The sequence below is a fragment of the Esox lucius genome, chromosome 23 (assembly GCF_011004845.1).
Source record: "Esox lucius isolate fEsoLuc1 chromosome 23, fEsoLuc1.pri, whole genome shotgun sequence".
NCBI classification, from domain to species: Eukaryota; Metazoa; Chordata; class Actinopteri; order Esociformes; family Esocidae; genus Esox; species Esox lucius.
Genome location: NC_047591.1, coordinates 16,447,700 through 16,461,486, shown reverse-complemented (window position 1 = coordinate 16,461,486; position 13,787 = coordinate 16,447,700). Strand labels below are relative to the sequence as shown.

Sequence of the window (13,787 nt, the reverse complement as noted above, 5' to 3'; positions counted from 1 at the left end):
TCACTACATTTATGCACTTGGAAATTCATTCTGGCTAACTTAATTTGATTATATGAACAACTTTCTCAATATAATTAGATCAACTTGTAATTTATATAATTAGATTCACAAAATACATTTGATATAAAAGGTTTAAAAATGGACAGGGACATTTAGTGTGTGTGTTTTTGTAAAGACTTCGAGAGCAGGGTCGTCTTACCCAAGGCGGTGTCTTACCCCATGTTACACCAAGCATTTCCATTAGCCGCCTGTGAGATGTGGGCTTCAAAAATATTTTACATGGTTTCGTCTTCTCTTAGGCCTTGGTGTTTGTCACGGTGTTATGGGAAATACAGCTCTCCCTCCACTTCGCCCCAGGAGCAGTGAGCACAGCCTGTCCTCTGGGCAGGCACATTTGCTTATGTGACTTTTTACTCAGGCTGTGAGTCTGATTCTGAACTGGTTTGGTGAACTTCGCCTCAGTACTACTACTTTCTCTACATTCATTCATGGGCTTTGTAGTGGCAGGAGCAAGGGTCCTTTATTTTTAGATTTATTAATAATGGTTATTGGCCTGGTCTTTCTTTATGTGGTCTCTTGTGAGTCCATCTCTTTATCCTGTCTCTCTTCTAAGTCTCTCTCTGTCTCTCTGTCTCTCTATTTGCTCACCATTTGTATCAATAAGAATTACTATTTAGATAATCAGTGACAAACCCAGAAGAACAACCACAGTTAAGGATTTGACTTCTCTTTTTCCTTCGCTGACCTTATTTCTTATTTCTTTCTTTCTTCTTTGACCAACTCTCTTCATTTCATCCCCAATTTACGTAATATATTTATGTAATGTAAGTAAACTCCTGCAAGTATTTCTTCCACAGGAAAGCACTTTTCCTGGTGCACGCTATAACTCGTTTCCTGTCCCAGGGCTGTTTAAGCTGATTGGTTGATTAGGAGTAAGGGGTTATCTGATAGGCTTTTGGGTAGGTGTTGAATTGGACCAGCCACTGACGAGACCTCCAGACTTTCTGGATCAAGCAGCTCGTCTCTGTTTGTCTACTTTACGCTGCATCCCTGGATCCATCTGCCCGGCCTGCTGTAGATACACTGTTAAGATAAGATTTGCATACATAAGCAAAAGCGTGCATACGGAATTAAAGGCTTTTTGTATAATGTACTTAGTATGAAAAACACATACAATGCATACACACCAAACATACACACACACACCAAACATCCAAACATACACACACACACACACACACACACCAAACATCCACACACACACACACACACACACACACTCACACACTCCAAACATACACACACACACACCAAACATACACACACACACACACCCAACATACACAGTCATTTAGTACATTGTACATTGGCTGTGAGCTGTTTTATAGGGTAACCCACTGTCCCCACATTCCTCCCTGTTCTCCTCATACCCCTCTTAACCCTTGAGCAGCACCTGACACAAACCCACGTTGACACAGTTGAGAGGATCACGGTCTTGTCTCCCTTTTATCCCCCGCTTCAAGCCTATACGCACGGATGTCCGCGAGCTTACCCACAATCCACAGGGAGAGTCTGCGTGGGTCTGCTCCAGATCTGCTTCCCAAATGGCATCTCATTCCCTACCTAGTGTACTAACTTTGACCGCTACTCCATGAGCCCCAGCCAGACATAGCGCTCGTGTTGTTAACAGGGTGCCATTGTGCTGTTCCAGCAGGGCTGAGAGGAGATCACAGTCCATAGATAGCCTGTCAGTCGGGATGGTGATGGATGGCCCTGTGTGTTGAGTGTTGCTGAGACATGGGTTTTTTCTGGTCGGCTGGTTCCTGTTCAGAGCATGTGTCTACAACTTGTTGAGGTGTGTCTGATACAAGTACTTTTGTTTGAATGGACGCCAAAGCCAGGAACAGCACATTTCCAACCGCAATTTTTTTTTGGAGGTGCATTGATTTTTCCATCGTTATTTTAGCAAATGCTATCTAACATAGTTAGCAAACTTAGCTAGCTAACTCCTCCTTAAGTCATATAAAAAAATGGCTTTTCCAACATGAATGTTACCAAGCTCAATTTTTATTATATAAACGTGTGTGTTCATTATGAATTCTTCACACTTTCCACTTCGTTTTATTTATATAGTGTGCTTCTAACCTCAATTTCATTGAGGCACAGCATCGTAATGTATTTTATTGATGGTAAAGCAGAGACAGACAATTTATGTTTACAGTGATCAGCCTTTGCCTAGTTTCTAATAAAAATCACCAAAAACTGCTCTACGTTGAGGTGTGGTCATGCAGTTTCGGTCCGGTATGACATTAGAGCGCCAAGGTGGAACCTTGATGCCCAAGCAATGCCTGAATAATTTCTTTCAGCTTTCAGGCTTTCATAGAAGGGCAGGCTGCGTGTGGTTGTGAGGTCAGTTAATACCTCCAGAGGCAATGGAAAACATGGCTAGGAAAACATGGGTGAGAGAGCAAGAACACGGTCAGACCAGAAAAAATATTGCGATAGGAAAATGAAATAATAATAATAATTGTATTAATAACAATAATACCGATAGCAGCAGGTTACAGTCGGGTGTAGCACCAAATTTTGGGCCCTGTATATAGGCGGTCTCTGAGGGTCCCTCCCCTCTTTATTCAAGATTCAGTCATTTTCAAGGGTCCCTCTACACGTTAGGGCCCTATATATTTAGTACCCCTTTTCCCCGCCGGTCCAACGCCACTGGTTACAGTATCAGGACTAATAACTGTTTATATATATATAAACGTAAATATTTACGCTGGTTAACACAACTGTACTTTTTATTACATTAGCAATATGAATTGACACATGGGGGGATGTTGTTCCATTGTCTTGTATAAATGCTATGTGTTCTGTGAACGTGGCATGCATTGTGATTTTCTGGATAGCATTTAGGTGAACCGAGTTGTCTCTGATTGTCCGTACTTCTGTCTGTCTGGTTACTTTTTCTGTCCGTTCTTCCTTCCATCCAATTGCCCGTCGGTTTACATTACATTTAAGGAGCATTCTCGCCTTTGTGTTACAGAGATGTTAGAGTCCAGTAACCTCATCACCTTCAACGGCCTCGCCAACAGCTCCGGATACGACACGTTCTTATTGGACGAGGAGAGAGGAAGGTTATTGGTGGGCGCCGAGGATCACATCTTCTCCTTCGACCTGGTCAATCTCAACAGAGATCATAAACAGGTACGAGTTCTGCCGTACAGCATTAGACCACACAGTGACCGCAAGAACCATCCAATAACAACAAAATCCTGAATGGGATGGTCTTGAAGCAATAGAGGCATACAATGGACTACTCATTCGTTACACGCATGAGTACAAATATAATAAATAGTTTTAAAGTGGATGTAGTATGGTTTTGAATGGAGATCTAGAGTATCAGCTAGCTGTCCATTTACTTACTGCCAATGAATACACATAATAGGAAATCTGTTGAGCTTTGGACGGGACCTCACTGCCAAATCAAACTCAAAGAGAACACTTGGACATTTATCATGAATCCATTAAATCTGAAAGCTGTCTCATAATGACTGTATCAAGTAATTAGCCATTGGAAGCAAGGAGAAACGTGAGGATTGTGGAGTCGTTTGATTACATTTTTTTTATTTTAACAGGGCTATTCAATTGCATGTTTGCAGATGGACATTTTTCCTGTTTGCAGTAATGGTTGATGGGGGACAGAAATTCATTTCACACATTTCATATAATCAGTATAACCAGTTGGCAGGACAGATTCCTATTGACTAGATCTGGTATATGGAATTATTCGGATTTAGGTTATTCTTACATACAAACCCATCCTTACTGGGATTTTAGATCTCTGCTGTTACAAGGCACGCGTAGGTCTTTCATGTTTCCACTCGATCGGGCCAGTTAAACTCTAAACCTTAAAATGCAGTGTGACAATAGCAAGTTGACCTTTTCCTTCAGGGTCAGGATAGGATTTCCATTATGGACCATAGGTTCAGGTCTCAGTCCCATGTGTGATTAATAAGCAGCTTTTTATTATTTGAGATGTCCTATCCTTCATCCTTTCATCTCTCATTCTTTGATCAAATATGTTATAATACCACACCTCACTTTTACTTATTTTTCTTTCTCCTCATCTCTTCATTCAAAATTACTTCATTTTCCCCCTCCATTCCTAATTCTTTTTCCAGCCCTCTATCTGTCTTCTGTTCCAGACAAGGCTGTTTATAATTCCATAAGTCCACCTGGGCCAGGTTATAGGGGAGTTAGAGGAGTCTTTTTATCTGATTCTGAAATTCTGACAGCTATCACAGGAGATTGAGCTGAACAAGAAGCCCTGAGGCAGTGGACGAACTACACAGGAACTTTAGTTATCTACACTCACTGCAGGCATTTTCAAGGCTCAATATGAGTGAACTACACAATTATTTTCTTTGCTCTAGACACGGATGTTTTTTTTAATTTCACTTCATTCAGGTTTTTGATAATGGAGTGTAAGATAAGGTTGAAAAGCGTTGATTTAGCAAATGTAATGCAATTATCCAGAATGTGTGCATTGCAGGTTTCTTTGATTTAAAAATGAAAGCTCAGCTGATCTTGAAGTTAGATACACTGTGAATAGAAAGGTATGTGTATATGTATGTATGTCTGTGTGTGTGTCCATGTGTATATGGGTGGGGGAGCTTTTGCTAGGGCCATGTGTGTGTGTGTATGTGTGTGTGTGTGTGTGTAGTTGCACCTCCATTCATTATGGTACCTGCTCACTTAAGACTCAGCTCCTCAGACTAACGAGAGGGATGATTCTTCCAATTCTTATTACGGTTAGGCACCAACAGATGCTGTGTTTTTATAATTTATATGACACCAGTGGGAAACCACAGACACACGGGAGGCCAGATGGTAAGACCATAACCGACAACCGATAACCATCTTTAATATGCTGTTGGAAATTACCCCCCCTTAGGGCCTCATGACTTCTCTGGACATTTAACTTTAAGGAGTGTGAAGTGTATACTGGGATTTTCTCAAACCTTTTAAACCTGGATCCATCCAGGTGAACAAAAGAATTGGGCTAAAGTCACTGACTAAAAGTTTGGAATTAATACTGATTTAACTGGGCCCTGGTTTACATGTCAATTACTCCCACTTTTCCTGTCAATATCATCTGCCTCTCTTAATTCCCTGATCAGCACGCCCGTCCATTCAGGATAACAAGGTAGCAAGCAACACGCAAAACTTTGCATGCTCATTCGTTCTGATGATTTGCAGGAATCTGGGTTCGCGTCCTCATTCGGTTACGTCCCAAACTCACCACACAATATTCATGTGCACTCCCTGTCTCTCCTTTTAAACAATGACTCACCCCCCCCGTTGACATGGCATTTCTCCACTGTTGTATGATAATTTCCTCCCTGTTTTGTTCTCTTTAATACATTATTGTTTTTCGGATGTTATCCCGCATTGTCTTATTTTGTTTCATATTTTGACTCTCCCTCTTTCCTCTTCTTCCACAGATCGCATGGCCAGCAACGCCTTCAAAACGGGATGAGTGCAAGTGGGCTGGGAAAGACCTTGGGGTAAGTTTTGCCAGTATGGACATTAATGTCACCACTGTAGGGTGTGTTGTATCTGGTGTACCTGCAGGCTGTAACCATTCAGTACACATTATATTATAAACTGGGTGGTTTGAGTCCTGAATGCTGATTGGCTGTTAGCTGTGCTATATGTATACCACCGATATGACATCACATCAATATGTGCAGTTAATATGCGGCTAGGACATATAGCATTGACCTGGGTTCCAGCTTAACAATAACATGCTGATTAGCAAATTGGTTGATCAGGACATTCTTGGCCCGGACGTCATTTCAATATGTTTGAACATTCACAGCCAATGTGAATTGAATTTAAATGCAACTACATCTAAGTAATCAACTCAGGCCATTGTGACTGAAGGTCACAAGTAAATCTGCATATCTTGAAATATATGAAGGTGTGCCACACGGTTGAATTTTGGGTCCCTGTCTACATGAATTACATTGGAGATTCTGTGCAAAATTCCAGTCTTACTTTTTATGAGCAGCTGAAATCCTATATCAAGCAAGAATGGGAAAACATTTCACTTTCAAAACTACAGCAATTGGTCTCCTCATGTCCTGAACGCTTACAGAGTATTGTTAAAAGAAGAGGTGATGCAACACAGTGGTAAACATGCCCCTGTCCCAACATTTTTGAAACGTGTTGCTGGCATCAAATTAAAAATGGGCATGTATTTTTCCAAAAACAGTAATACTTCTCAGTATCAGCATTCGATATGTTGTCTTTGTACTATTTTCAATTAAATATAGGGATAAATGATTTGTACATCATTGCTCTATAAATCAAGCCATTGCTTACTTATAGTCTCTTCCAAGCAATCCAGATCTTTACTATGTGTTTAACACTACAACACTTGATGATTTTCTCTAGACAGTTCACAAATTGAAATAGTTCCCTATTATAAAGGTCTCATGCCATGCTTAATGACAATTGCTTCATTTAAAACACACGTTACACACTTAATTAAGAAACAGAAAATCACAACTGTATTCCTTTACAGAAATAGAGCCCGTCTATCTTTTGATAATAAAAAATGAATTGTCCAGGTCACCATTATGTCTGTTTCAGAATGCTGGGATGTAATTTGTATGCAAGAAGCAGCTTCTACACTTAAACCATTAGCTGCTGTCTTTCACTGTGTCCTTTGATTTATATCTGGGAATAGCTATATAACTCATCCTTGCACTTTATATGAAAAGATGGGATGGGTCTCTGTGTATGTAAGATGAGAGAAGCACTCTGTTATTTTTTAGAAAGCACAAGGCAGAAACTTCTAGCATATATCACAGGTCTTGTTAAGGTTAAGACAATTAATTACAGTACAAGAACACAAGATTTTTTAGTACTTGATATGTCAAGGACAGCCTCTGAATTAGGTTAAACTGCTTTTAATTTTCTTGCCCCACAGAAGTGGAATTAGCTGCAAAATGAGCTCCGGCTCGAATGCTTTGTTCCTATTAATGAATTTAAAGCCTTGCTGGAGGTTGTGCTTGAGGAGAAATGTGTCTATTTTTGTTTGGATATTTTCTTTTTCTTTTTTTTGTGTGCTTATTTACATAATGCCTCGCCTGTTTAAATAAAGGTAAATAAAAATGTAAACACTCATCTGGCATCTGAATGTAATCACTTTCTTAATGGGCTTTGGATTTGTAGATGCATGCATGGGCAGACTCAGCTCAGTCTCACGTGATAACATTTGCATTTAATGGGAGGCCATACTTTTTCTATATGAAGGCCCATTCTGATTTCACAGGATTAATTTCCTCATGTGACAAAAGGGGTCACGTTCTGATGCCAGATCTGTAGGTGCTGGTTATTTTCCATTACCTTGTGGTCCAGACTGTTCTACCGGATTTCTCTGGAAGCGTTCCTTTCCCACTGTGTGTGTTTGTACATTCAGAGAGTATACCAGAGCGCCACCAAAATAACAAAACTCTCCTGTCGCGGCCGGGCTGTTGGCAACGGGGCAGGAACGGAGGATCTTGCGTTTATTTATCTCCAAATGTTCTGCATGCAAGGCTGAACTCGATGTGTGTGTGTGTGTGTGTATCTGAGAGCGATAAACAGTGTGTGTCTGTTTGAGAAAGAGATCACTTGTGTGCATGTGTGTGTCTTTCAGAGAGACATACGTTGTGTGACGGGCCAGGAACGGAGGATCTTGCGTTTATTTATCTCCCCATGTTTTGCATGCAAGTCTGAACTCTGTGTGTGTGTGTGTGTGTGTATTTGAGAGCGATAAACAGTGTGTGTCTGAGATCAACTGTGTGCGTGTGTGGCTTTCAGAGAGACATACGTTGTGTGTGTGCGTTTCGGACGTGTGCTGCCCATTTGACGGCTACAGTACGTGGTCTTAAACCAGATCGGCGTTGGGTTATGGTATGGACATGTAGCTTTGCCCGTGGCCTCCACACTGCAGGTCTGTCCAAAACAAGGCAAACAGCCAGACACGGCTGTGTCATTGGTCATGGACGGCTGTGTCAGTGGTCATGGACGGCTGTGTCAGTGGTCATGGACGGCTGTGTCAGTGGTCATGGACAGCCTGTGCGTTGCCACCCGAACCCTTTGATCTGGTTAAACAGTACGTCAAGCTACAAACATTTGTTTCTTCTCCCTCTAGGAGTCTGGATTGAAACAGACTCTGTGTGTGCAAAAACGACCAAACCCTCAGCAAACAATGGGTTCGTTCCTGATTGGACCCAGAAACGGATTAAATGAGGCAGAGCCAGAACCCAGAAGGGTAAAAATGCCATTTGGAAAACACATAATTTGCTTTGATACCAAGACTGGTTACAGAGCAATGGCAGATTTCATTTTTCTTAACACCACCTTCTTTTCTATATCACGTAAATGGGAAGGTGTCTTGGACTGAAATCTATAGCTAGTGATGCCGCAGTATATTATTTCATTGCAGTCATTAAGCAAAGTCAGTCTGGCAATACTGGGAAGGAGGTGTGTCCTAAACTATAAAATGTGTAGACGCCCTTTATCTTGTACATTTCTGGATACAATTTAAGTATTTCAAGTGTGTGTGTTTGTGTAAGTACGTACATGTGTGTTGCATATCGCAACGTGTGTTATCTCGTGTGTGGTTTGCACATACTCTTCGAAATCTGATCCTAATTTCATGACTGGATGCACACGCGGTGAAGGGGAGAGGGCTCTGGGATTGAGTGGGATTAGGTGGTCCAGGCCCTAAATCCCAGAGCTTCCACTTGGGTTATAGTCTGTGCCAAATGTCTGCACAAAAAAAAGATAAACATACACTGGACACATGAACCCAAATGCAAACCCACGCACACGTAGTCACACACATAGGCACACTTAATGCACTGACACACGCACAAATACACTCCGAGTCATTTGTGTGCTACAATAATGTTTATTCTGTAAAATGGAGCGATGAAAGCTGTGTATTAGTGCTTGATTAGGACATTACAAAAGCATTCAGAGCTCCTAAGTGAGGATTTCTCCACCCGCAACTTTATAGAGCCCTGGAACGAATTCCACAGTATGGCACTTTCCATCCAAATGTCTTACTGATGATTCACTGGGCTGCGTGTTAGATGACTCACTTAGTTGGGTTGAATTCAGTCAGGAATTTGGCTTTCTGTAACAAGATTTGTTCAAAATATGGGATATGATATAGTTACCAGCGTGACTCAGGGAATTTATGTATGACCAATGCCATAGCCCGTACTCCTGATGAGATGTGAGAGGGTGTAGGTACAGAATATGGAGAATGGTTCAACATAATGCAGACTGAGGAACAATTCTTTTTAAATACACATCGTTTTTTCAGTTTTATCCACAGACCACTCCATGTGAAGCTCTCTGTTTGCTCCCCAACCACTTTAACGATCTAACTTAAACAAAGCATCCTACCAACTTCCCCTCATTTCCAGAGAAAATAATCAAGTATTCACAATAACAGCCCTCCTATCCACAAAAAAATTTAGAGGTACTGTCTTCAGGTGAAGGCACAATCTGTGGTGAGGGAGGTCATTTTTCACCCGGAAGAAGATCGAGCAGCAGAAGTTAATTCAGATTATAAAGTGAATGAAACACACACACACACACACTGACACATGCATACTGCTGCCTGGTTACAAATGAGTCTAACAACCATGAGCAAAACTACAAATATGTGAATGTCAGTAAGATAATTAATGGTATGGTTTACAATGTACATTATATCACTGTGAGAATTATGGAGAGAGACATTGCTGCTTCGACTCCCAACATCGGTGGAACATTGGCGTAACATTGCCAAAACACTGCCAGAAACGTTAGGAAGCTTATACGGTAGAATCATTAAGAAGATGTTTATTCAAGCAACCCTTGTAACGCTCGTGGCTGTGGTTCATGTCCGGTTAAGGACTATGTCTGGGTTATTTTTTTCAAGGTAACTAACCACAGAAAAGCGAGCCGTGTGTAAGTTGACTGCTGGATGAATGAGCCTTTGGACTTGGGGTTGATGATAATATCCTGGGTTGGCTGCCAATGTTTAACTCCGAGTTGTTCCTGTCAAGTTACATATCACCAGCTTTCCGCAGACGACACACACAAAGGCTAGTTATTCCAAATGTGTTGTTTTAAGTTGATTTCAGTTGATCATGGTGGAAACAGGTTACACAATCATTTAGTGTAACTTGGCTCGCTTTTTGTTGGAAAGTATGTTGTATTTGATTGAAAATACGCCAAGATACATAGTATATCTTTTTAGTTTTGTGAACGGTATATTCCATGAACTGTTTATTTTCTATTTTCTTTTTATTTGTTTAGCTCTGCCTTTTGCGGCACCCTATTGCTCTTTCACGTTCCTGTCTTTTTGTTAGTCAAAGGATGAAAATGAAGTGTGTCATTGTCGTGACTGACAGAGGAGATGGAGGAGTGAACATTACTGAGACTGATACAGACAGAACACTAACCGATTCTTTGAGATCTTTATTGACACAGGTGGTCCATCTTTATTTTCTTAATGACCCATGACAGAGATATGTTTATGTAGAATTTGGGGACTGTGTGTGTTGTGTCTGTATGCTTTGTGTGTGTGTGTGTGTGTGTGGCGGGGGGGGGGGTGTATGTCTGAATTTGCACCTCAGCTTGTGTCAGTCAACTCGAGGTGTGTATTCCCTATGAACATTACCTACATCTTTTTATCATGTGTGAACCCTAACAAACCCCAGGGAAACACTCCAAGTAGATGAACCAATCCTGTTCGTTAGGGTTTGCATAAACAGTCTCCCAGCACTGGGGCTATCCAGATGTGCTATGGCTTGCAGTCTAAATACCTTCAGTAAATCTAACCAGATGGGTCATTACAGATCTAGCACACACAAACCCACACACACAGATTGGACAGTGATATCTGATTTAAACATCGGCCTCAGAAAACATCCTTTTGTGTCCAACAGCCCTTACGTCTCTTCCTATAGACCGAGGAGTGCATTTGAAAGGCCACCGGTTTCATTTAGATACTTGAACAGCTGGACTGCAGGAGCTTTTCGGTAGTGCGAACTGTCAAGTCTTATTTATGCCTGGAGGGATAAAAATCACAAGTTGTTTTTGGTTACATCTATGACACTATGGCTGAACGCAACCTTCCTTGTTATTCCTGTCAGTACACTACTACTGTATAACTACTGTAGTAGGCAGATTGTGGTAGATAAGTTTGTCCGAAAAGCTGTAGATGAACAAATACCAACCGACACTTCCATGCAATCCGCAAAAGTAGACAATGTTTGTACCAGGACAATAGTGTGAGTGTTTTGTTTCCGGGCATGAGACGGAGGAAGGAGATGCTGATAAGGTTCTTGTTACGCTTCCTTTCAGAAAGAGTGTTCAAACTTCATCCGAGTTCTCCAGCCTTACAACGCAACCCACCTGTACATCTGTGGCACAGGGGCCTTCCACCCTATCTGTGCCTACTTGGAGATGGGAAAACGGGCAGAGGTAAGTTATTCACACGCACTTTTACACCCCCGTCCCCTCAAACCTATAATACAATTTAGAGTTTCCACAAGATGGTTATTTTCCGGTGCGACTGTTTTCCTCACCTCCACGATGTTCCCAATCAATGAATTCCCTTGTGCCAAGTGGGAGATAACAGTCATTACCCTGGCCCACATTAATGAGAGGTCATTGTTCTCCCACACAGCACTTTAACAGTCACCTCAATGAGCAGATAGAGCTTAATCTAAGTTCCTGCTTGGTGTAATTTGGGTGGTGTGGCAGGTGGAGGGGTTCTGTTTGTGTGTGTGTGTGTTTGTGTGTGTGTCTGTCTGGTGACGTTCATTGCAGTCTGCACTGATTGTAAACCACCCTGAAGTGCATCACTTTGACACACCATTTTAAATGTATTGCACTCCTTGAAACACCATCATTTCAATTGATATGGAGTTCACAGTTATGACCCCCAACTGCCTAAACAAGGTACTGCGACACTGTGGTTCCAAACGGGACTCTTATAGGTGGTTTCTCTGATCCCTTTCTTCAGGACAACGTCTTTCGCCTGGAGACTTCCCACTTTGAGAACGGCCGCGGAAAAAGTCCCTACGACCCCAAGATGCTCTCCGCTTCCATTCTGATTGGTGAGTCTGACCTCAATCCCTCCTGTGGCAATCATACGCGTTATCCCCGACCAGTGAGAAATGTTTCACCTGACTGCATCTTGCTAATGAGCCTGGTTGGTGATTGACAGATGGGGAGTTGTACTCTGGCACGTCGGCTGACTTCATGGGGAGGGACTTTGCCATCTTCCGAACTCTCGGGGAGCATCACCCCATCAGAACAGAGCAGCACGACTCCAGATGGCTCAATGGTAAAACACATTGGTTTCAGTTCTAGATTCTGTACCCTACATCAATTTCCTTCGGTTATTCTGTGTGGATGCACTCCCCTCCCTTTAGTAAGTTCTGCACAGCTCTGTTGTTGAAGACTGAAGACACACGCATGTGTCCTGTAAGTCTCACACTTCAAGGATAAGGTCATAGTTGGTAAGAACACAACATTTTCCAAAATTTACGGCCAAATTTCCTACAACGAAAACCATTTCAAGATGCGCTACAAATGTTTTCACTGCTTTGTTTGTCCCAGTCTCTAATAAGATGACTCACCTAACCATGGTTCTGTGAAGTAACCCATTCAGATGACTTGGGAAAACAACCAGTTCTTTAGGCTATAGTTGCAAACTGCCTAGTCGCTGATTAAGAGCTGTGCCACAACTAGGACTGTAGCATAACATCCATATGATATCCTTTATCTGTTAACGTGCATCGAAGGCCCCTTCCCATTGGTCATTTGTCAATAGAGGACACCATTCATAGGTTTAAATAGCTCAGACAGAGCATAGGCCCATCTATAAGCCTTGCAGTTTCTCTGATGATTCCCATTCAAAGACAGAGATTGCTTAGACAGGTCCCATTCATAAAGTCAGTGTGTGGCTATGGGTGAGATTATCCAGGGGGACTCCACACTCTGTCAGTCTGTCTGCATAGCAAAGGACTTAGGAGTTGCCGTACAAAGGTCAATTTACGTCGTTTTTTTCCCCCGCGGTACATATTTTTTCCCATGGAGTTAATCCACTTCTCAGCTGTTTTCCGGCAGCGGAGTCAGTTTCCAAGCCCCCACCCACCCAGCCCTTAGATCCAAAACCTCCCTAGCCCAGTCCATGGCGACGAACGCTTTGACATGTTCATAAAGAGCGATTTCCCCAAAGGTATTCTTCTCACCTTAATCCCCCTATTATGTGTTCACTTTTCAATCCACTGGCTCCGGTTCTAGACAGTTCCCGGACAAGAAGGTTATTGTAATTTCGAGGGATTACCAGAATGGGCCTTTTTCTGTTTAAGACTATAGACGGTTATCAGATGTGGTATTCATACTTCAGAGAGAATCATTAATGGCTACGGCTATTGAAATGTGAATGAGTGTGCACTTCAAAAGCCTTTAGACCAAGGCCCCTACACACCGTGGGTTGGTCATGTGGACTCTGATGAGCCAGTTATTTACACATCTTCCCGATCTGTTAAAGGTCCTAGCTTGGGGCTGAAGTTAAGCCCGTGGCGAATGAAGTGCCTTTTGTCGAACATTATAAGTATTGAATGGCATGGGGCTCAGCCCTGGCGGTGTGTGGGGGCGTTTTGGGGGGAGGAGGTCATTAATACTTGGGGTTTCGCACCAACCCAGTTAGAGTATGA

General features: G+C 42.1%; 1 protein-coding gene across 1 annotated transcript in view; it reads left to right on the top strand.

Moving 5' to 3' along the window:
- The window catches only part of sema3aa (sema domain, immunoglobulin domain (Ig), short basic domain, secreted, (semaphorin) 3Aa), a 37,954-nt gene that overhangs the window by 12,044 nt on the left and 12,123 nt on the right, over nucleotides 1–13,787 (top strand). Inside the window, exons 3-7 of the mRNA XM_010887354.5 lie at nucleotides 3,044–3,204; nucleotides 5,505–5,567; nucleotides 11,422–11,541; nucleotides 12,086–12,179; nucleotides 12,290–12,409. Of these exons, the coding sequence (XP_010885656.2) occupies nucleotides 3,044–3,204; nucleotides 5,505–5,567; nucleotides 11,422–11,541; nucleotides 12,086–12,179; nucleotides 12,290–12,409 (558 nt within the window). The remainder of the gene's footprint in view (nucleotides 1–3,043; nucleotides 3,205–5,504; nucleotides 5,568–11,421; nucleotides 11,542–12,085; nucleotides 12,180–12,289; nucleotides 12,410–13,787) is intronic.